Here is a 22852-nt window from a genome sequence, read left to right as displayed (position 1 = left end):
CTGAAAATGAAGTTAAGAGAAAATACCATCTGCAACATCTTCAAACACTTAGGAATAAAGTACAAGACTTTTTCAGTGGGCAAGTCCCCTGAAAAGTTTAAAACTTTGTTGAAAGAAATTTTAAAAACTCTTAATAAATGGAAGATACTTCATGTTCAAAAACTGGATGACTTGATACTGTTAAGATCATAATGTTCCACAAGTTGATCCACAGATTCAAAACAATCCTAAAAAAATATCCCCTTTGGAAAAGCTGATTTAAAAATTCATATGGAAACATAAGGGACCCAGTATAGCCGAAACAATCTTTAAAAAGAACAAACTGATGGGCTCATTCTTCCCAATTTAAAATTTACCCCAAAGCCAGAGTAACAAAGTCAGTAATGGTGCCGGCACAAGGATAGAAATATAAACTAATGGATCAGAACTGAGAGTCCAGAAATAAACCTATTCATCTGTAATCAATTGATCTTTGACAAGGGTGCTGGGCTGATTTGAAACTGTTATGTACCCCAGAAAAGCCATGTTCTTTTAACCCAATCTTGCGGGGGCAGACCTACTGTTGGTTGGGACCTTTTGATTAGGTTGTTTCCATGGAAATGTGACCCACCAAATTGTGGGTAGGCCCTCTTGATTAGGTTGTTTCCATGGACATGTGGCCCCACCCATTCAAGGTGGGTCTTAATTTGCTTACTGGAGTCCTTTAAGAGGGAAGCATTTTAGAGAAAGCTCACACACAGACATTTGGAAATGCAAAAGGAAAATGCAACAGGAGACAGCAGAAGTTGAGAGCCCTGTGAAACCAGAAGTCCGGAGAGAAAGGTCAGCAGATGTCGTCAAAATTTGCATTCCCATGTGATAGAGAAATGCCAGATGCAATCAGCCTTTTTTGAGTGATGGTGTTCTCTTGTTGATGCCTTAATTTGAGCATTTTCAGAGAAATTCAAATTCAGAGAAAACTGAATAGCCACATACAAAAGGATGAAGTTGGATCGTACGCATAGCATATACAAAAAAAATAGCTCAAAATCTAAGACCTAAATGTAATATCTGAAACTTTAAGCTGCTTTGAAGAAATTATAATTGTAAATCTTCTTTAAACAATGGTTTCTTAGAAATGATTGGTAATCCACAAGGAACAAAATAAAATATAGATAAATTGGAGTTCGTAAAAATGCAAAGGAATATTACCGTTAAAGGACATTATCAATAAAATGAAAGAGCCACCAAATGGGAGAAAATATTTGCAAATCATATATCTGAAAAAGGACTAGTATTCAGAATATATAACAAGTTCTTACAATTCATGGATAAAAATGAACAAAGGATTTGAACAGATATTACTATAAAGAGGATATGCAAATGGCCAATAAGTACATGAAAATATATTGAACATCATTAATTATCAGGTAAATATAAATCAAAGCCACAAAGAGGTACCACTATACATCCATTAGGAAAAATATAATCAAAAAGACAAACAATAACTAATGTTGATTAGGATGTAGAGAAATTGCAACCCTCATATATTGCTGGTAGAAATGTAAACTAAGACAGCTGCTTTGAAAACCATTTCATCATTTCCTCAAAAAGTAAGATAAGATTTACCATAAAACTCAGAAATTCAATTCCTTGGTGTATACCCAAGAGATATGAAAACACATATCTGCACCAAAATTTATTTGTACATGAATGTTCACAGCAGCATCATTCATAAAGAACAAAAAGTGAAAACCCAAATTCTCATCAACTGATGAATGTTTAACAAAATATGGTACATCAATTTAATAGAATATTATTTGACCAATAAAAGGAATGAAGTACTGATACATGCTACAAGGATAAGCTTGGAAATATTATGAAATATTAGTGAAAAAAAAGCAAGATACCAAAAAAACCCCACAACTTATATGATTCAATTTTCATGAAATGTCCAGAATACACAAATCAAGAAAGTAAATTAGTTGCATCCAGTGACTAGAGGAACAGTGGGATGGGAAATGTCTACTAATGGATTTGTTTTTGCTATACAAAAATGTTCTGGAATTAGATAGTGATGTGGTTAAATGACTGTGAATATACTAAAAACCAGTAACTGCACACTTTAAAATGGGAGTTTTTATGATATGTGAAGTACATTTCAATTAAAATATAGTCAGGTTTCCCTTAAAAATGAAATAAGAAAGAATATTTGGAGGCAACTAGCAATCTTTGCTAAAAACATATTCATATTTTCATATAAAGTTATTTTATGGAGTTTAACCATTTTCAACTTATATTTCTATGGATATATAAAGTAACATATGGTATATAAAATGAATAAGCTATTGTTGTGCTTCAACTGCCTTTTAGCAAACTTAATCCCAACTTCTGTTATAAAATTTCCCAGGTGCCATAACCAGAGCAGCTATACTCTATGTCATAGATGTATAGCTGAAAAGATAAGAAAAATCAGATTCAATGATTATATCCATCCATTCAGCAAACATTTATTTAATAGCTCCTATGTGCAACCTTCTTCTGAGCTCTGAGTAGAACCCCAAATCAGGTAAATCTTGAAGATACCAGAGAAATTAACCACCTATAGATTTCACATAGAAATTCAATCCATCAATAAACTTATTTTCTACTATTTTCTCAGCCTTGTGCTAAATACTTCCAAAATGTCCAGTGAAATACATGATATAGTGCCAGCATTCAAAGAAGGTTCAAGTTATTGTGAACCAAGAGACATATGACACAGAGTGATAACTTATGTGGCACAGACTATATTAAATGACCCTGAGATTAAGGTTAGACCAGAGGGGAGCATATGGGGCAAGAAGTGGGAAATCAGGTGGGCCCTGCCAGGAAAGGCAGGGTTTTAAAGATCTAAATTCTAAAGGGTCTAACAAACCTTGATTTTAGGCCAAAGTTTAGATTCAATAACCATAATTTATACCCTCAATATATGTTAGGCATAAAATAATCTTTGAAGGGATCCGTAAAAACTTTGATCCTTGACAAAATGTCATTTATGTAGGGTTTACCAAGAGGTAATATAAAGGATGCATTGAAGGGGAGACAGCCTGAGACCTGAAGAGTGATGAGTGAAACTATTGTTCAAGTAAGGGGAAGTGAAGGCTGGCTTAGGGCAGTGGCAATATAATTGGATTTAACAGAGAACTAAATGAAAATATTGGCAGGATATGAGACTGGATGAAAAGGACATATCACTAGAATACAAGAAGAATGCTAACTCCTCCAAACAGCATTAGACTTTTTTGACCATGTCTTCATCTTCTCAGTTTGTCAGCTGCTTGCCAACAGTGTCACTATTTCTGCTCTTACAGATATGATGGTCTTCATTCCCTGCCCGCTATAATGTCACCACCATCCTTAAATACTAATTTGAACAGATTTTTTCACATAAGCGTTTAGGCCATAGGCACGGTGCTGGCAAAATAATAGTAATTTAGGTAAGGTGAATCTTATTAATCCACTCAACAAATATTTGAGTCCCTAAATTTGCCAGTTATTCTTCGAAGTTCACAAATTCATAGTTATCCCTTTAAAAAGTCAAGAGTAATAATTATGCAAAATTAAACTGGGTAAATGATGGATTAGATGGATATTCTGCTATTTGCCAAAGTCACATAATAGGTAAGCGGAAAAGTCTATAATAGGACCCATTTCTTCGTCTCCTAATCCAGTGATCTTTTCATTAAAGCAAATTGTTTCTTAAATTAGAATATCTTAAATCTAGACAAATCTAAAGCTGATTTACCTCAATATTTTATTCAGCTTCTTTTTTTCTGCCTGCTGAGTTGTGATGAGAAGATTCAGAGAAGCTTAGCAAAGAATAAAAGTTCAGTAGAATTTATTGCCAGATGCAAAACAATACAAGAAGAGATTATAGCCTTGAAGATATAGACAATTCATCAAAAGTTCTGTATTTGTAAGAGCATATCTCCAGAGACTTGCCATAGGAAAACTCAGTGATTTTTGCCTCCAGCTCTAGACTCAAGGATTTAGTATGCAGCACTGGTTTTCAGGAGTTCACAAAGTCTCCACAAAATGCATGTAGCATAAAAATATTTTAGTGATGAAAGCACTATTATTCATAAAGAATCAGAAAATAAGCTGTTCTTTTCAATCTTTGAAGAATTTTATCTTTACAGTAAGAAAATAAATCTTCACAAAATTTCAACCATGATTCAAATATAACTTTTGCAGTCAAATAACTGCATTATTGACTGAACAATGATTAAGAGAAAGAAATTAGGAGTCAGCTGAATAATGTTTCACTGTCTTGAGGTATTTAATAAAGAAACAGTCATAGAAGAGTAACACAGTGAGATACTGATTTGTAGTGGGTTGGCACACATATTAAATCCCAATGTAGCTTTTAAAATCAAGATTATTATAAAGATTTAAAAGTAGGCTGGACTTACTTCTGCAGATAGTAGATACTAGTTGATACTAGAAAAGTTTGATTATGTGTGTCTCTGGATATATCATTTATATATTTGTTATGCATGTAAAAAATTAAGGCAGGAAACGTATTCATATGTGTATATGGATATACAAATATGGGTATATATGTGTGTGTGTAGACATACATATTATGTGCTTGTATAGACAATAAGAATATATATGTATACAGAGAATCTCTTCAACTCTTGTTATGTATTATATGTGCATATAATTATGAAATTGGACATCGAAGTGTATGTGTGTGTGTGTGTGTATATATATATATATATATATATATATATCCTTAATAGCTTGATGAAGTCAGCACTTGGAGCAGAAGCCAATATTTCAGAGACCATGGATTAGCAAGAGACAAGAAGACAGAAATGATAACTAAACATCTCTGATAAAAACTGAACAGAATGAAATAGAGGATAGTGACAAAAAATGACTCAAAGAAAATAGAGGAGAAGAGGAAGCACATTGCAGAGAAGCTGCAAGTTTTAAGAGCAAGAATGGCTGCTATTCAATCTTAAATTGTTTGCATTCTTGTGATTAAACATCCTCATCCCCATGTCTCCACAACAAGCAGTAAAATTTACTCCATACTTTAAAACACTGTAAAAAGTATTCAGCTCTTGTTTTTGTATTGTGCTACTTTTTGAACTTTTGTAAATTGAGAAAGTGGATTAAGCTCCACATTGAGATTAGTGCATTGGAGGAGGAAAAGGAACAACTTCAAAATACAGGCATCTCAGGTGGGCCACAGTGGCGCAGTGGCAGAGTTCTCACCTGCCATGCCAGAGACCTGGGTTTGATTCCCGGTGCCTGCCCTAGCCAAAAAAAACAAAAACAAATGCAGGTATCTCAGTGGAGGTAAGTACATGGGAATTCACAGAAATCTTGGAATTTCCAGTGGGAAAAACAACTAAAATTCCAGATTAAAAGACTAATCACACATTATTGAGGAAAGAGCCCTGGAACCATCCATCCAATTAATTATTATGGTGTAAATCAGGGTGAAGATTGCAGGGACAGGAACACAAAAGTCAGGGTTCTGTGATAAAGATGAACCCAGCTCCAGAAACTTAGGTGTCCAGTGAGTTGAAGTATGGTCACTCAGTCTCTTCCTCAAGTTGGCCAGGAATGAAAACTCAACCAGCCCTGACACTATACAGCAGGCATCTCATCTGAGGAGGGTAATTCAAAAGACACTCTGAACATCAAAGGAGAAAATGTGAGACCTGGGATCTGGAGTCAGAAGAAAATATAACTTGGAAGGAAAATTTCTCTTTTAGGAGTAAACATCTCAGACCAAGTATTAAGCTAGGCTAGAAGAGGGATCTGTGGCCTAAGTACTCATTATAATTATAATGATTTATTAGACATGCATCTGTGTTTGACCTTATTTTTATCCCCATTTGATACCATTATTGTCCCCACTTTTCAGATAAAGAAAGAGACATTACAAGTGTTTGAGTAACCTGCCCATAGCTTCACAGTTGTCAAGTAGTAATGTCAGGAGTTGGACCCAGGTGTTTAAACTGATGGGCTGTAAATCTCTCTATTCCATGATCTGGACCAGAAACCTGATGCTCCTTATCAGTAACGAGGTGAAAAATACTGGGCTGAGAGGAATTAAATAATGTAGATAACCTCTGAAAAAGAAGGAGAGGAATCAGCCCCTGCATCTTGGGTGGAGCCTTAAAATAGGTATGTATTGATGGAGTTGGAACTTCACTCCTTCCCCATTCACACAACATGGCATTCTTCTGGCACTTTATAAGAAGGTGTCAAGTTGGCCAGAATAATGACCCCCTAAAATGTCCCTATTCCCAAGAACTAGTAAACATGTTATCTTCCATGGAGTGATAGTTAGGGTCAGGTGTCAGCTTGGCCAGGTGATGGTACCCAATTGTTCTATTGCTGTTGACTTAAATCATCAGCACGTGAAATTCATCTACGGATAATTACATCTGCAGTTGGGGAGTGCTTTCTGCAATGAGTGGGGTTTAGAAAGAGAGGTCAGGAGAGAAAAAAGGAACTCAGCACAGCCCAGCACAATGCAGCTCAGAGCTCAGAGCCAGCTCAGACCAGATATTTGGAGATTAAGAAAGAAACCACCCAAGGGAAAGCCATTTGAACCAGAAGCCTCAAAAGAAGCCCAGCCAACATCATCATGTGCCTTCTCAAATTAGTAAATTTATAACTAAATAAATCTCCTTTATAAAAGTCAATCTGTCTCAGATGTATTGTATTCTGTCAGCCTTAGCAAACTAAAACAGATTTTAGTACCAGAGAAGTGGGGTGCAGAGGCATTTGCAAATACCAAACATGTTAGAATGGCTTTTTAAAAGTGTAAGGGGAGGATTCTGGAAGAATTGTGAGGAGCTTGATAAAGAATGCCTAGCTTGCTTTGAAGAGACTGTTGGTAGAACTATGGACTCTAAAGATAGTTCCGTTGAGGCCTTGGGCATAAATGAAGACTGTATCATTGCAGAATGGAGGGAGGGTGACCCTTGTTTTGAAGTGGCTGAACTGAGTACTGGTGCTAAATGAAAAGGAGAATGTAAATGTGATAATCTGGGATATTGTCTCAAGAAATTTCCAAGCTAAATGTGGAGGATGCAGCCTGGTTTCTCCTTGCAGCATATAGTAAAATGCAACAAGAAAGGGAAAGGCTGGGGACTGAACTTTTGGGTGCAAAGAAGCCAGAAATTGATGGTCTGGAAAATTTGGGGCTTCCAGAAAGTGAGGCCCCAGAGGATAGTGCCCCACATGAGGATTTAAACAAACATGGAATCAGTTGGTCATTACAAGACAAGTGAGGATTGGAGATTGTGTTATCAAGAAAAGATTTGTGGTAGACCCTGTTGTCTGATATCTTCAGTCCCTGGATGCTGCATGCCAAATCAGCAAATTATTTTGTGAAACAGGTATAAACAGAACCACTGAAAGTCTGGACTAAAATGGATAGAAAAGCAACAGACTGAAGGAAGAATGGCCTCAGAAACAGAACCATAGAAGCTAAAATCTGAAGCTAAGAAACCTCAGGCCATGAGGGCAGATCCACCTGCGCATGTGGCAGGGATAAGTTTGCCCCACAGGCAGAGGGTAGCCTCTGTCTCAATGTCCACGAAGATTATGGTGCCCAGACCCCAGAGAGGATGGAGCACATCCCTAGGGATTTGTGGGAGCCTGGCTGCCACCCCATTTTTCTGAAGGAGTTGAGCACGTGCCCTGGATATGGCAAAGAATACAGGTGTCACCCAGATGCTTGAGGAGACTGTGGCAGAGAGAAAGGTGGTTGCTCCAATGTTCCCCAATGTTGCAACCTTCATCCCAGTGTTCAGAGAGAGCAGAGCCACTGCATAGGCCCATGGAAAGGGTGGGACTGCCACTTTCTAAAACCCTAAGGATGAATGACTCTCAGACTTTGAAATCTAATGGAATTTGCACCACAGATTTTCAGAATTGTTTAGGTCTGGTGATCCCTGTTTTCCTTCCAATTTCTCACTATGACAATGGGATCATTTATCCTATGACTGTTCTTTCTTTGTATATTGGAAGTAGATAACTTGTTCTAAATTCACCGTTCCACAGCCAGAGGAGAATTTGCTTTGGGACAGACCATGCCTGGAACTGACTTTGATGAACTTGGGTATGATGACCTTGGGTACTATTTTTGAGTTGGTATTGCATTTGTATTGCTACTGAACTAATTTAAGGCTTTCATAATATTGTGCTGAATTAATGTATTTTGTATATGGAAACATTCAGTGCATTGTATGCAGGGCAGATGAGCATTGTTAAGAAAAAAATGTCTGTAATTCTTTTCTATTTAGAGATTAAGTGCAGTTTAAGGTGATGTGTATAGTTGCCTAGGAGACAAGGAGTGGACATATGATATTTATGTTCAGGTGTCAAGTTGGCCAGATGATGGTGCCCAGCTGTTCTGTTGCTCTGGACTTAAATCATCAGCATATGAAATACATCTATGGCTGATTACATCTGTTATCTGGAGTGCCCTCCACAATGAAAGAGGTTTAAAAGAAGAGATCAGAAGGGACAGAGAAAAGGAGCTCAGTACAGTTCATTTGTGGCTCAGAATTGGCCAGATCCACATTTGTGTGCTGACTGATGGGTTGTTACTAAGTTTGACTGGATGGTCTGGGACATGGAAGGAACATGCTTGGAAAATTGGCAACAAAGAAATCCAGGGAAGAGGTATGTGGTTAGACTTTTCTGAGTGGGCAAAAAACATGAATATATATTTGTGTCCCATGTGAATGCTCACCAGAGGGTGACTTCAGCTGAGGAAGGTTTTAATAATCAAGTGGATAAGATGACCCATTCTGTTTATACAATTCATCCTCTTTCCCCAGCCACCTCTGTCACTGGACTCATGAATAAAGTGGGCATGGTGGTAGGAATAGATGTTATATATTGACTCAGAAACATGGACTTCACTCACCAAGGCCAACCTGGCAACAGCATCTGCTGAGTGCCCAATCTGTGAGCAGCAGAGACCCATACCCAGTCCCCAATGTGGCACCATTCCCCAAAGTGATCGGGTTGCTACCTGGTGGAAGGTTGGTTCCATTGGACTACTACCATCATGGAAGAGGCAGAGATTTATTCTAACTGGAATATACCCCTACTCTGGATATGGGTTTGCCTTCCCTGCAAGCAATGCTCTGCCAAAACTATCATCTGTGGACTTATAGAATGCCTTATCCAGCATCATGGTATTACACACAGCATTGCTTCTGATCAAGGAACCCACTTCACAGCAAATGAAGTGCAGGAATGGGCACATGCTCAAGGAATTCTCTGGTCTTAACATGTTCCCCATCATCCAGAGGCAGCTGGGTTGATAGAACAGTGGAATGACCTTTGGAACTATCAATTACAATGCTAACTAGGTTCCTTGCAGGACTGGGACAGTGCTCTCCAGGAGATGCCCTAATCAGTGTCCACTCTATGGTGCTGTTTTTCCCATAGCCAGGGTTCATGGATCCAGGATTCGAGGGACCTAAATGGGAATGACACTACTCACTATCACCCCTAGTGATCCACTAGAAAGATTTTTGTCTCCTGTCCCTGCAACCATAAACTCTGAACGTCTACAGGTCTTAGTTGCAAGAGGAGGAGTGCTCCTACAAGAGACACAACAATGATTCCACTGAACTGGAAGTTAAGACTGCCACCTGGCAACTTTGGGCTTCTCACAGCCTCTAAATCAACAGGCAAGGAAGAGGATTACTGTCATGGCTGGGATGATTGATCCTTATTATCAAGGGGGAAATAGGACTGCAGCTACACAATGGAGGTAAAGAAGAGTTTGCCTGGAATTTAGGAGCTCCCCTAGGGTATCTCTTAGTAGTACCATGTCCTCGGATTAAAATCAATGGAAAACTATAATAACCCAATCGAGGAAGGACTACCAGAGGCTAAAAAACTTCAGGAATAAAGGTTTGGGTCACCCCAACAGGCAAAGAACCACAGCCAGTTGAAGTGCTTGCTGAGGCTAAAGGGAACATGGAATGAGTAGTCAAAGAAGCTAGTGATAAATATGAACAACCACTTGATCAGTTACAGAAATGAGGACTGTGATGGTATGAATATTTCCTCCTGGTTCTGTTATGAGGATATATATTTTTAAATATTTTTAAAGTAAACCTTAACAAACATACAATGTATGTTAACATTCTTGACATAAAACATTCCATACATGGTGTACAATCAAGGGTTCATAATATCATCACAAAGTTGTGTGTCCATCACCATGATAATTTTTTGAACATTTACATCTCTCCAGCAAAAGACATAAAAAGAAAAAAGAAAAAACTCATGCATACCATACACCTTACTCCTCCCTTTCATTGACCACTAGTATTTCAAATAAATAAAATTAAAAATTTTTAAATTTAGCTTTTAATCCATATTTTTTACTCATCTGCCTATACTCTAGATAAAAGGAGATCTGACACAAGGTTTTCACAATCACACAGTCACTATGTAAAAGCTATATCATTATACAATTTTCAAGAAATATGGCTGCTGGAACACAGCTCTATGGTTTCAAGTACTTCCCTCTAGCCACTCCAATACACCATAAACTAAAAAGGAGATATCTATTTAATGTGCAAAAATAATTTCCAGGATAACCTCTCGACTCTATTTGAAATCTCTCAGTCACTGAAACTTCATTTTGTCTCATTTCTCTCTTCCCCCTTCTGGTTGAGAAGGTTTACTCAACCCCTTGATGCTAAGTCCCAGCTCATCCCAAGATTTCTGTCCCATGTTGCCAGGGAGGTTTACATCCCTGGGAGTCATGTCCCACAAGAGGAGGAAGGCAGTGAGTTCACATGCCGTGTCAGCTTAGAGAGAGAGAGAGAGAGACCACATTTGAGCAACAAAAAGGTTCTCTAGGAGTGACTCCTAGGACTAATTTTTAGTAGGCTCAGCCTATATTTTGCAGGGATAAGTTTCATAGGGGCAAACCCCAAGATTGAGGTCTCAGCCTATTGACTTGGTTGTCCCCACTGCTTGCAAAAATACCAGGAATTCTCCAAATGGGGAAGCTGAATATTTCTCCCTTTCTCCCCATTCCCCCAAGGGGAATTTGCAAATACTTCTTTATTCACTGTTCAAACCACTCTGGGATTTATTGGGGCATCACACTAACCTGGAGTATGTTTGTACTTGTACATAAGCAAATTTCTTGTTTTCTTCTTATATGGCATAAATTGTACTGTTTTGTGTTATAGTATGTGAGTTAAAGGATATCAAGTTTAAGAGTGAAAGCTACCTAGGTACTTGTACCCTATTCTGGAGAGATTTAGTGAGTTTCCAGTTGTATGCAGGGCAGTTAGGTATTGTTAGGCAAAACATATGTCTGTTATTCTATTCTATTTACAGATTAAGTATGATTTAGGGTGATGTGTATAGCTGCCAAGTTGACAAAGGGTGGACTATGATGGTTAGGTTCAGATGTGAACTTGACCACGTGATGGTGCCCTATTGTCCATTTAGGCAAGCATTGGCCTAGCCATTACTGCAAGGATATTTCATAGCTGGTTAATAAACCAAAAGGCTGATTTATTAAATTATCAGTCAGTTGATTGCATCTGTGTGATCAATTGAACAACTAAAGAATCCAGTCAGCTGGATTTAATTCAATCAGTTGAAGACTTATAAGGGAGAAGTGGGAATTTTCACTTTTTCTTCAGCCAGCCAACCTCTCCTGTGGAATTCATTGAGATGCTTCATCAGAGTTGTCAGCCTCACTGCCTGCCCTATGGATTTTGGATTCTTGCATCCCTACTGTTATATGAGACACTTTTATGAATCTCATATTTACAGATATCTCCTGTTTGTTCTATTTCTTTAGAGAACCCTGACTAATATAAATGCTTTGCCTTACTTCATAACTTTTCAGACAGGGACTCCTCAGTTGAAGGGTCATATTGGAGAATCTGCTCACCCACCTCAAGTCTCTGAGAACAGTGAATCACAAGGTCAAATGTAACCATCTATGTCTGAGGCCTAGAAAGTGCAACAGCTTCTTTGATGATTCTGATATCAAGAGACATGATACATTATTTTAGCATCATGCCTCAATGTATATTGTGTTTTCAGAATCCAGTGGAGGAGGTTTATGATTTACAAATTTAAAACTTGGGACACAAAAATTTGTTCCCATATGTTCCCTTCTTTTTCTGGGGAAATTTTACTCAAAATATAGCTACTGAACTTGTCACACTCAGAATATTTGATCTATCTACCATAATGTTATAAATATGCTCTTCTGGCTTATCAAGGTGCTGAGATGACATGGCCCGAGGCCAAGGTATTTCAGTCTCTATGGAAGAGCTGCAGTGCTGTGTCAGAATGAAGCAGTAAATTTGAGGGAAAATGATGCCTGGGTCTGACATTCATTTTGGAGGATGAAAATCATTTAACCTTTATGTATAACTTGGGGTAAGATGCATCTACTCAAAGTGGATGAATTTAAGAGAGCATAGAACATTAGAGCTCAAAAAAGAGACTTATGTCAAGTGGGTAAGCTTGCAGTTGAGATCTCCAAAACAGCAGCAAATGTTTCAATGAAGCAATGTGGAAACAAGAATCTGCCTATCTGACACATTAGTTTACTGGAGAAACGGATTAAAGAATAGACAATGTTCTTATGTGTTTGGTGCCCCTGATTCAAGGACACAAAGAGAATGTTGAAAAATAAAAAAGATAGTAAATAAGAGAAGGCTAGATGGAGGTAAATGAGTGGGGAAATAAGATAGGATAAGGTTTTAGGAGAGGAAAGGACGAGGAAATTCGAAAATGACTAAGGAAGGGAAAAATAAACAGTAATTCCACAAAATATGCTTGGAAGGAAATTATTCAACTGAGAAAAATGCAAAGGTGGAGAAAAATCAGAGCAAGCAGCCCTAAGACACAGTACAGAGAGCCAGAAAGTCAAGTTCTCATAAAAAATTTTATTTAATGGCCATACATTCAACGTAGTGTAAAAATCAGAAATGCCTCCAAGAAAATAATTACCAAAATTTATATATTAGGGATGTTTTAATGTATTTTAATTCTTTTGTATTGTTTGTGTTTATATATATATTCAAATCTTTATAAGTATTACATATTCTGAATAAATATATAAATTATAAAATATTAAAAATATAAATTTTGTGAGCATTAAAAATATTTTCTATGGGGCAGCCCACGGTGGCTCAGTGGCAGAGTTCTTGCCTGCCATGCCATAGACCCGGGTTTGATTCCCAGTGCCTACCCATGCAAAATATATACATATATTTTTTCTATGAACCATACAAAATAATCCCAGTCTCTATGCCAGGCTCTTTACATTCACAACTATTGTGCTGGTTTGAAACTTTTGTACCCCAGGAAAAGCATGCTATTTATTTCTAATTCAATATTGTTGGGTGGGAACCTTTTGATTAAACTGTTTCTGTGGAGATGTGGTCTACCCAGTCGTGAGTGGGATCTTTTGATTAGGTGGTTTCCATGGAGATGTGTGTCCACCCATTCAAGGAGAGGTTGCTTACTGGAGTCCTTTAAGAGGGAACCATTTTGAAAAAAAGCCTGAGAGCTGACACAGACAAGAGAACTTTGGAGATGCAGAGAGAAAATGCCCCCAGGGAAGCAATTTGAAACATGAAGCTGGGAGAGAAAGCTAGCCCACATCACCATGTGTCTTCCCATCTGACAGAGGAACCCTGAATGTCATTGGCCCTTTCTTGAATCAAGGTATCTTTCACTGAATGCTTTAGTTTGGACATTTTTATGACCTTAGATCTGTACACTTGTGACTTAATAAATTCCCTTTATAAAATCCAAGCCATTTCTGGTATATTGCATTCCAGCAGCTTTAGCAAACCAATACAAGTATGTTCCAGGAAAACACACTAAGTTTCAGAGACAGCAAATGACTGGCTCAAGGTCTCACCCCCATGAGATACCCACCCAGTCCCAGACCTGTCTTCCAATAAAGTCCAGACTTTCATTCTTCAAGCAATTCTTCATTTTACAGCAATTCTGGATAAAAATAATTATTTTAATTTAATAAAGACTTTACATCATTTATTAGGAATTATCTGTTTTTTCCCCAACTTTCTTATTCCTTCAGCAATTTTGTCTTGCTTCCAGTTATTCAGACCTATAAACTCAGCATCAATTTCAATTCATCATCATACTCATGCTTTGGTACCAAATCACAGTGATTTGACATTGAAAATCTTCATAATTTTATTTTTAATATCCAACATAATTCTGTCCTTATTAACTCTACTCTCTAAACTGAGTTTCCTCCCCCATCAAGTCTCACTACTCCAACTCACAATGTGTTACTTTTCATGAATCAGAGCAATAACCATCAATCTTATGCTCAAAACGCTTCATGGCTCCTACACACTGTGTAACTGAGTACAAGTCTCCATTCAGATTCCACAGCATGTCCAACTGCAATCTCAGCATATTTTCTATTTTCTCCCAGGCCTAAAGTTCAGCCAAGCCAACTCCTGTATACGTCATTGTTCTCAAAACATACCCACATGCTTGTCTGCTTCTAAATATTTGCTTGAATTTTTCTTCACTGCAGAATTCCGATAGTACACTTTTGGATTAAAAAAAAAAAAAACCCTATCCATAAAAACTTACATCAAATGCTACCTCTTTCTCTATAACTTTTAGTCACAATATTTAAAACTTGCCCCAATAGAACCCCTGTAGAAATTGGTGGGAACTTGTGGAAATTATATTCTGTTGCTTCTCTTAATCTCCCTACTCAATTTGTGAACTGCCATATTTTCTTCATCTTTATATCATCCTCAACAGCAAACAGAGAGCCTACCAAATAAATCATACTTTACAAGTGCTTGCTAAAGTCAATTAACTCTTGAATTAAATTCACTCTTCCCAATTACTAAAACAGATTCTGTTTTGAGTGACATATTTAAAACATGATAAGAAAAAAATGTTAAGAAATCAATGTTTTACTTAGTGCAATCATAGCTGTTTAAGAGGTTAACCAGGATGCCTTAAAAATATCAACTGAACATTTCTTTCCATGTAGCCTAATATTTTGCTGTTCTCAAAAATTGGTTTACTCCTGCCCCATTTAAGATGATAGAGTGATATGTTTCAGGGCTCTGTGCCCTCACAGAAGCTTTGAACAACCACCAAGAACTGGCAGAAGCATCTTTCTCAAAGTTCCAGAAAAGTCATAGACTGCAGTAACAGGGTAAGTGCCCACACTAGACAAATGCTACTTAAACAGAGTAGGATCTCCTGGAGCCCTGGCTGGCTCCTTCCCTACCCCACACTGCCTTGGCAGGGAGCTGGCTTATGCTCTCAGAGGGGATCCCTAGTTCCAGTCCAGAGGAAGAGAATAAGCCTCATGCATATATTGGGAGCATGTATGTCTGGCCCAATCTGTCTGGTGGTGGTCTGAGGGACTCACCATCCCAAAACTTGTCCAGATTATAGAAGGGGGCTTGCAGAACTCTCTATAGGACTCTATGAGAGAGGAGTCAAATTGTGCTGCCCGGGGCAAGGTACTGCTCTCTGTAGGATGTATAGTACCATGTCTGGGACTCAGAAGAAACTGCTTCCTAGGGAAGAGGGGACATTCAGAATCATGTAAATGTGGGAATTCCTAGGGCCAAAAGCACATGTCCAAGATATAAGCAGGAAGGATCAGGGAAGCACCTACACTTTGTTTTTAACAGTATGGATAAGCCTTGAAGGAGAGCAATTGCACTTGGAAAATACAATTGGAAGTGTATTTTCTTTTATTTTTTTGTTAAATCCTGACAATTAAGGAAATCTCCATCGTAGTACCAGCTGGATACAAGCTTAAAGAACATATGCTTCAGAGTTTAAATTCCATCGATGGCACATTAAAATATCAAAATGTCAAGGTTTCAACAAAAGATTACAAAACACACAAAGAAACAGGAAGTAATAGTCCAGGCAAAGAGAAAATTAAAGCATTAGAAACTATGAACAACGAGAACCAGACCTGGGACATACAGAAAAAGATTTTTTAAATGGTCCTAAATATGCCTAAACAGTTAAAGGAAAGCATGGACAGTGACATAAAGGAAATCAGGACAATAGATGACCATAAAGAGAATACCAATAGAGAGATGGAAATTATAAAAAGAAGCCAAGCAGAGCTGAAGACCACAGTAATAGATATTAAAAATTCCCTAGAGGGTGCTCAGCAGGCAGAATTCTCGCCTGCCATGCCAGAGACTTGGATTAGATTCCTGGAACCTGCCCATGCAGAAAAAAAAAGGAAAAAAAAAAATTCCCTAGAGGGTCAACAAAGAAAAAACAATAGAAATCAAGTAAAGAACTGAAAGCCACCTAAACATCCAACAATATAAGAATGGTTAAATAAAGCCTGGGGTATCCATACAATGAAATAGAATGCATTTAAAAATGAAGTTCTTAAAGTACAGCAAATGACAAAATAAGCACTACCATTTGTTGAGTACTTCACACCAGTAAGCTAGGCACTTCAGTCTGAGGAACAGAGAAGGATGATAAAATGAAAAAATGTGGACAGAAACTGTGGAACCTGTGGGACACCATCAAGCATACCAATATTTATACTTTGGGGAACCCAACAGGAGGAGAAAAGGGTAAAGAGGATATTCAAAGAAATAATGGCAGAAAGCTCCCCAAATTTAATGAAAGACATGAAGCTACTCAATGAATTCCAAAGAGAATAAACCCGAATAAACCCAAATAAACCCATACCATGGCATTTTATAATCAAACTGTCAAATGCCAAAGACAAAGAGAGAATTCTGAAAGCCAGAAGAGAGAAGCAGTGTCTTATATAAGGGAGCCTGAATAAGATTAAGTGCTGATTTCTCTGATTTTCTCAGAAATCATGGAGGCAAGAAAGAAGGCAGTGGGATGATATATTTAAAGTGCTGAATGCAACAAAATGCCAGCCAAGAATTCTATATCTGAGGAGTGCAAGGTAGTTCAGTGGTAAAACTGTCGCCTACCATGTGGGAGAACCAGGTTCGATTTCTGGTCCATGCACTTCCCAAAAAACAAACTCAACAAAAAATAGTACTGCAATAATGGGATACTCACACGGAAAAATAATGAAATGTGACCCTGCCATACAGCATCCAAAAAAATAAAAAGAATTCTATATCCATCAAAACTGTTTCAAAAATGAGGGAGAGATTAAGACATTCCTGGATAAACAAAAGCTGAAGGAATTTGTCACCACTAGAGTCAACCCTATAAGAGATGTTAAAAAGGGTTTAATTCCACTAAATGTTAACTTGTGAGTGATTGATATGGGAAAAATTAGGTTGTTTATATGTACTCAAAATGTATGAAGAAGAGCAACCAAAGAGACAATGACAATTAAATGCAATACATGGTCTCAAATGAGAAACAGCAAGGGATGAGAAAAGGCTCAGAGGGACATTATTGGGACACATGAAAAACTGTAATATAGACTTTAAGCTTTATTATCCATGTTAAGTTTCTTGAACTTAGATAACTGCCCTTATACTCCTTCTAGTCTCCAATGTTTTGAAGCACCTAGATGGAAAAATCTGAGCTGGTGGAATGGCAGCCAATGACAAACTCTAGGATCTGTTCTGTATCTACTTGTTGAAATATGCTTTGAAAATTATTGCTTTTTTCTTTCTTCTCTTTGTGTATACATATATATATATATATATATTATATTCTACAATTTAAAAGTTTAAAAGAAAGAAATGAGAGTATAAAAAAAGATGCATAGGGCGGGCCGCGGTGGCTCAGCGGGCGGGAGTGCTTGCCTGCCGTGCCGGGGGGCCCCGGTTCGATTCCCGGCCCCGGCCCATGTAGAAAGGGCAAGCAAACAAACAAAATGTAATAAAAAACAAGAAAATGTTTAAAGATGTTTCCCTTTCTTCCTTCCTTCCATCCTTCCTTCCTTCTCTGTCTTTCCTTCCCTTCCTCCCTCTCTCTAAAAAAAAAAAAAAAAAAAAAAGATGCATAAATGAATATCCTTGTTTTTAGGAGACATACATGGCATTACATGTTCAATGAGTATAATGCATTCAACCTACACACAAGTATTCAGAAGATGGATTGATAAATGAATAGTAGATCGATAGGGTGATATAGTAAATACAGCAAAATTATAAAACTGGTAGACCTGAAATCTGCGGATAGTGTTATGTTGGAGTTGTCTGTATGGGATTTGTACTAGTTTTGTAACTATTTTGTAAGTTTAAAAGTATTTCAAAATAAAATGTTTAAAAATTTTGTTTACTCCTTATTAGAACATCATACCCTTAGGAACAATCACGGGCCAGACCTTTATGCTATACAAGTCTGACGAAGATTCATGTGCTATAACCAAACAGACATTGTAAGAATTTAGAGCACTTGATAGTGTGGACGTATTCACTTTCAATTACTTCAAATAAGTATGTTTCTTATGATTCACAGGGTAAGAATCCCAATGGATTTTACAAAGGCATAGTGTGTCTAATACAGCTGCTCTAAGGCTGGACCAAAATAGCTATCCTTGTTTGACCTTTTGGGCCCTGAATCAATAACAAGCCCAAATTACATTAAGAAAACTGAACTGCTTTAGTTTAGTTTTGCCCAACAAATAAAAAGTCAGGCTATCTATTTATCCATCCACATATAATAATAATAACATGGTACATATAACACCATACTAGGTAGGTTATGTTTTATTGCCATTTTACAGATGAAGAAGTCAAGGCCCAGACTGTTTAAATAATGAACCAATTTCTCGCAGCTATTAAGTGGTAGGGCAGGAATTCGAACCCCAGAAACTTTTCAGTAGAGCCCATACTCTTACCCACTCTAGCACAGCATGATGTTGTTTTCTTTACAGAGGTAGGGACTGTCTGTGGAAGTTTCTCTCTGGTAAAAGACCTACAGGGGCTTACCATATAGGAGAAGATGCAGGTATTTTCATTCATGCACACAAAAATAAGACAGCCTGTTATGTTCACATCTTAGTTGCTATGAAATTGGAACAGTTTCAGGAAACTGGAACTGAGAAGCCAAACTTGAAGCAGAGACTGAGCAGACAAGTGGGCAATTCAGGGCTGCGTATGATGGATCTCCCCACTGGCATGGCTAATGAGACGGTCAGGGCATACACAGGATAGTTTTCTATACAAGGCCCCATAAAACAGGCCCCAAAATGAGCATAATTATTTCATCCAGTCTTTAGTTAGAGAGTAACGTTTCATGTTCTCAAGAAACGCGCACATAAGAAAAAACCATGACAGAGTAAGTTGTGCATTGTGTATCAGGGAGGAAAGAATGCAGTGACAAGGATGTCATAAGCAAACAACAAATCCCTCTAGATGGGAGAAAAAAAAAATCACCATATGCCATGGGATTGTTGTCTGAGAATAGCTTTAGAGAAAGGAACCAGCTAATGTTTAGCAATAAGGGAAATTTATCTGATGGCACCGACAACTAGTTTCACAGGTTGATGACTGCTTCTCAGCTCTTACTTTGAATTGAAATAATACAATACAAAAAGGCCTGAAAAGGCCTCCTGAAAGCAAGGAGGCCTTGTCAGAGGTGATAAAAGCCTGAGAAGCCAGATAACAGTTGGATTTGGAAAGAAATACCCTACACAGCTTTCATTCCAAAGGACTACTTGGTAAATACTGCAGTTTCTGGAACTAAGTTAAAATAATAGATCGTGGCACTCGGTATTTTTAAAGGGTTGAGCTGCAGCCTTCACGGGGTAAACAAACCACGTAGGTGCACCTGTGTCCCTTCAAATTACTTATCTGACTATTTTTTCCACTGCTGAACAGCCTGCATCTTGGGTACTATCATTGTGCACTCCTGGGCCCCAGATGCCAAAGAAATAACATTTATTCTTTTTGCTAACAACTCATTCTTGATCTCTTTTGTGTTAGTTTTGGATGTCTTATTCTAGCTACATTGTGGTCAAAATAAGTTGCTATTTTTTTTTCCTTCGAATTTGCCAAACCTTGCTTGGAATGCATTTGTGTTATTCGTGTACTAAGAGAGTTCCGGTGTGGTTCACAGTTAAGCTCCGTGGCCTTAAGTAAATGACATGTTTACGTGAAATTTGTAGAGTGGTCAGGGGTGTTTCCTAGCAAGAAATAGTGCGACCCTTTCCAATATCAGAGCCCAAATTACTCCTTAAAAATGTGCAAGGGAAATACATTTATTTTCACTCCACCCCAACTGCTAACAAAATACCAAATTTCACTGCAGCTCAAAACATGCAAGCCGCTACAACAATACAAAAGCAATTCCTTTCTCAGTAAATATATGCCTGTTTATTTTGTCACTGTCACATTTTTTTGATATGCACTCCTATTTGTCAACTGTGTCCGAAGTATGAGCGGACAAATTAGAATTCAAAGACATAACTGGCCACCCCGCAATTGAGGAAAATAATATACCACGTGTTTTCTAAGCAGAAATAAAACACAGACTTATGATTTGCAAATATTATGATTAACATTCTTGATCCATGTGGGAGAACCCAGCAAAGGAATGCCATTTGTGAGGAAGTTGGGAAATTCTGACTGTGAAAAGGAACTTAAGAAGAGACAAGAGAGATTTATAATTAAGTGAATAATACTACAAATAGTATCCTCTTATGTTTGGTCCCTGGGAGGAAGAAAAGTATTATAATAAATGAGTCCAGGACTGACCAGGGAAAGTAAGCCCTTCCACCGGTTGCAGTAACTTAGTTGATAGCTATTTGCAAAGAGGTCCGTCCCTGCAGCCCCTCCACTCCCACGTGAAATGGCAGGAATCCTGGCAACTGACTGTGTGCCTCATTCCCATAGGTGCTCCTTTATCCCTGCCAGCCTGAGGAATAAGAACGGGGATTGCTCCCCCTTACCTGCACAGGTCTTCCCGTCATAGGCCTCGCACACCCACTCGTGGCACTCACACAGGGGCCCGAAGAACATGCCTGGCTCGGTCACATGGCAGATGCAGACTCCACAGTCACATCGGCCCCGGCCATGACACAAAGCGCTCCCCGGGGGCTGCCCAGGTGCCCGGCACCGGCGCTCGGACTCAGCCCGGGACAGCCTGCAGGCGGCGCCCGACCAGCTCCTGCATGGGGTGACAAACCACTCAGGACTTGCTCAAGGCCCAAACACCTCTACCCGAAACCCACCTCTCCTCCTAAAGCCCACTCCAACTGGAGATTTACATCCCCCCGAAAGGAAAGCCTGAGGTCCCACATTTCTCTGGGGCTCACATCTGCGCCAGAAAGGAGTGCATTTTCCCGGGCAAACAGGTACCACTCAGCAGCTGTCCCCCTGACCATCAAAATGACCATGATCCAAAATATCTAAGCAGTAACCTGCCCACCAGCAAATACGACCATCTCCTAGGTGGGCAGAGGTGATCCAACCTAACCCCTTGGCGGCTTTTCACTGAATCTTATATGTGCATTTAGATAAATAACTTAATTCAAAGTATGACACTTGGCTGATTTCTCTTTTCAGTTCCCTTAAAAAGTGTCCCATTATTACTTGATGGCGGGGGGATATTATGAAAAAAAAGAGAGAGAAAGATGAATACATAAAAATATCTATACACTTTATAGTAGCATAGAGCATATAATTTTTAAAAACATGCATGAATAATTCCTTCCAAATCAGAGTTTTAAAAACTTTATTTATTGCAATGCACCTCAAAGTCTCTTTCAAAACCTAATATGGACCCTGTGTTGGTGCTATTGAAAAACAGAAGTAATACTGTCTTACAGGCTATAAGCCCACAGGTATATGTTAGGACTACCTATAACTTCTGGCAGAAATTACTCCTCATAAGTATTTGCATGAGAAGGAATTAAATATTCTATTCACTGATTATATTTATCTGAAAAAACAAAAAAGTAAAAGGACACAGGTTAAGCAACCCCCAGTGAGGGTACAGAGAAAGGGATAAGAACAGGTTGAAAACACTTTATCCTGCGTCCAACTTCTTAACTGCTTTTGGCTTACAGCAGCCATCCTGCAAGCTTGAGCCCTGCCACGCAAAGCAACCAACTGTCGGGTAGGTCTATCTTAAAGAATAACAACCCGGCTCACCTCAGAGATGGCGAGAAGCTTTGAGGAACGGCTGACAGCCCAGCGAAAAGAAGGGAGGACGCCAGCAGCAAGAAGTTCCTGAAGCCTGGGGGACGCATGCTGAGCTCTCGGGCTGTGAAGGACGAGCTGCGCTTCTGCAAGGTGGGGCTGGCTGGGGGAGGCTGCGGGAGGAGGCGTGCACCAGCAGATGGCCCGGCAGACAGACGGACCGACGCCCAGGCCTGCAGGTCCCGAGATCTCCTAGGAGCTGCAAATACTTTGAAGAGCTGCCTGCGAGGATTTGGGCAGCGGCACCGCTCTGGGCGGGGTGCTGGTGCCAAACCCCTCAAGTGGAGCGTCTAGGCAGAGAAGTAATTAGAAACAGTTGTACAAGCAGATGGTTTATTTTGACATTAAAAAAAAAAAGTGTCCTGCTCACAGATTTGAGAAAGTTGTTTCTTTCTTCAAGTATAGGCCCCAGATATACTTGACAAGAGAATATTTGGGCTGGCTAATGTTAAAGAGACCATTAAATAATCCCTGAAATGTAAAAGTGAAGAGGGCTGGCCGTCACGTATCAGAGTGGGCACTAGTTAAGGAATTGCTTTCACCTCGTGCTTTTTAAGAAGATGCACCATGTGGGATATGAGTTGCGGAGGGCAGGTAAAACTGGAAAATACAACTTTTCTTGTACATTTTATACTTTGTTTTAAACTGTGGGGCTTTCCTTCCTTAAATCTTTAAAATGTGTGTCAAGCTTCTAGTTGTCT

General features: G+C 38.7%; 1 protein-coding gene across 1 annotated transcript in view; it reads right to left on the bottom strand.

The window, feature by feature from the left end:
* Positions 1-22378, bottom strand: part of ITGBL1 (integrin subunit beta like 1) — a 262109-nt gene extending 239731 nt beyond the window's left edge. The window contains exons 1-2 of the mRNA XM_077158609.1: positions 22104-22378; positions 20900-21117 (exon numbers count right to left, since the gene is read on the bottom strand). Of these exons, the coding sequence (XP_077014724.1) occupies positions 20900-21117; positions 22104-22201 (316 nt within the window). The 5' untranslated portion in view covers positions 22202-22378. The remainder of the gene's footprint in view (positions 1-20899; positions 21118-22103) is intronic.
* Between the last annotated feature and the right edge of the window lie 474 nt (positions 22379-22852).

The sequence above is a fragment of the Tamandua tetradactyla genome, chromosome 4, assembly GCF_023851605.1.
Source record: "Tamandua tetradactyla isolate mTamTet1 chromosome 4, mTamTet1.pri, whole genome shotgun sequence".
Taxonomy (NCBI): domain Eukaryota; kingdom Metazoa; phylum Chordata; class Mammalia; order Pilosa; family Myrmecophagidae; genus Tamandua; species Tamandua tetradactyla.
Note: the sequence above shows the minus strand (reverse complement) of the source record. Positions and strands in the feature narration are given on the sequence as shown.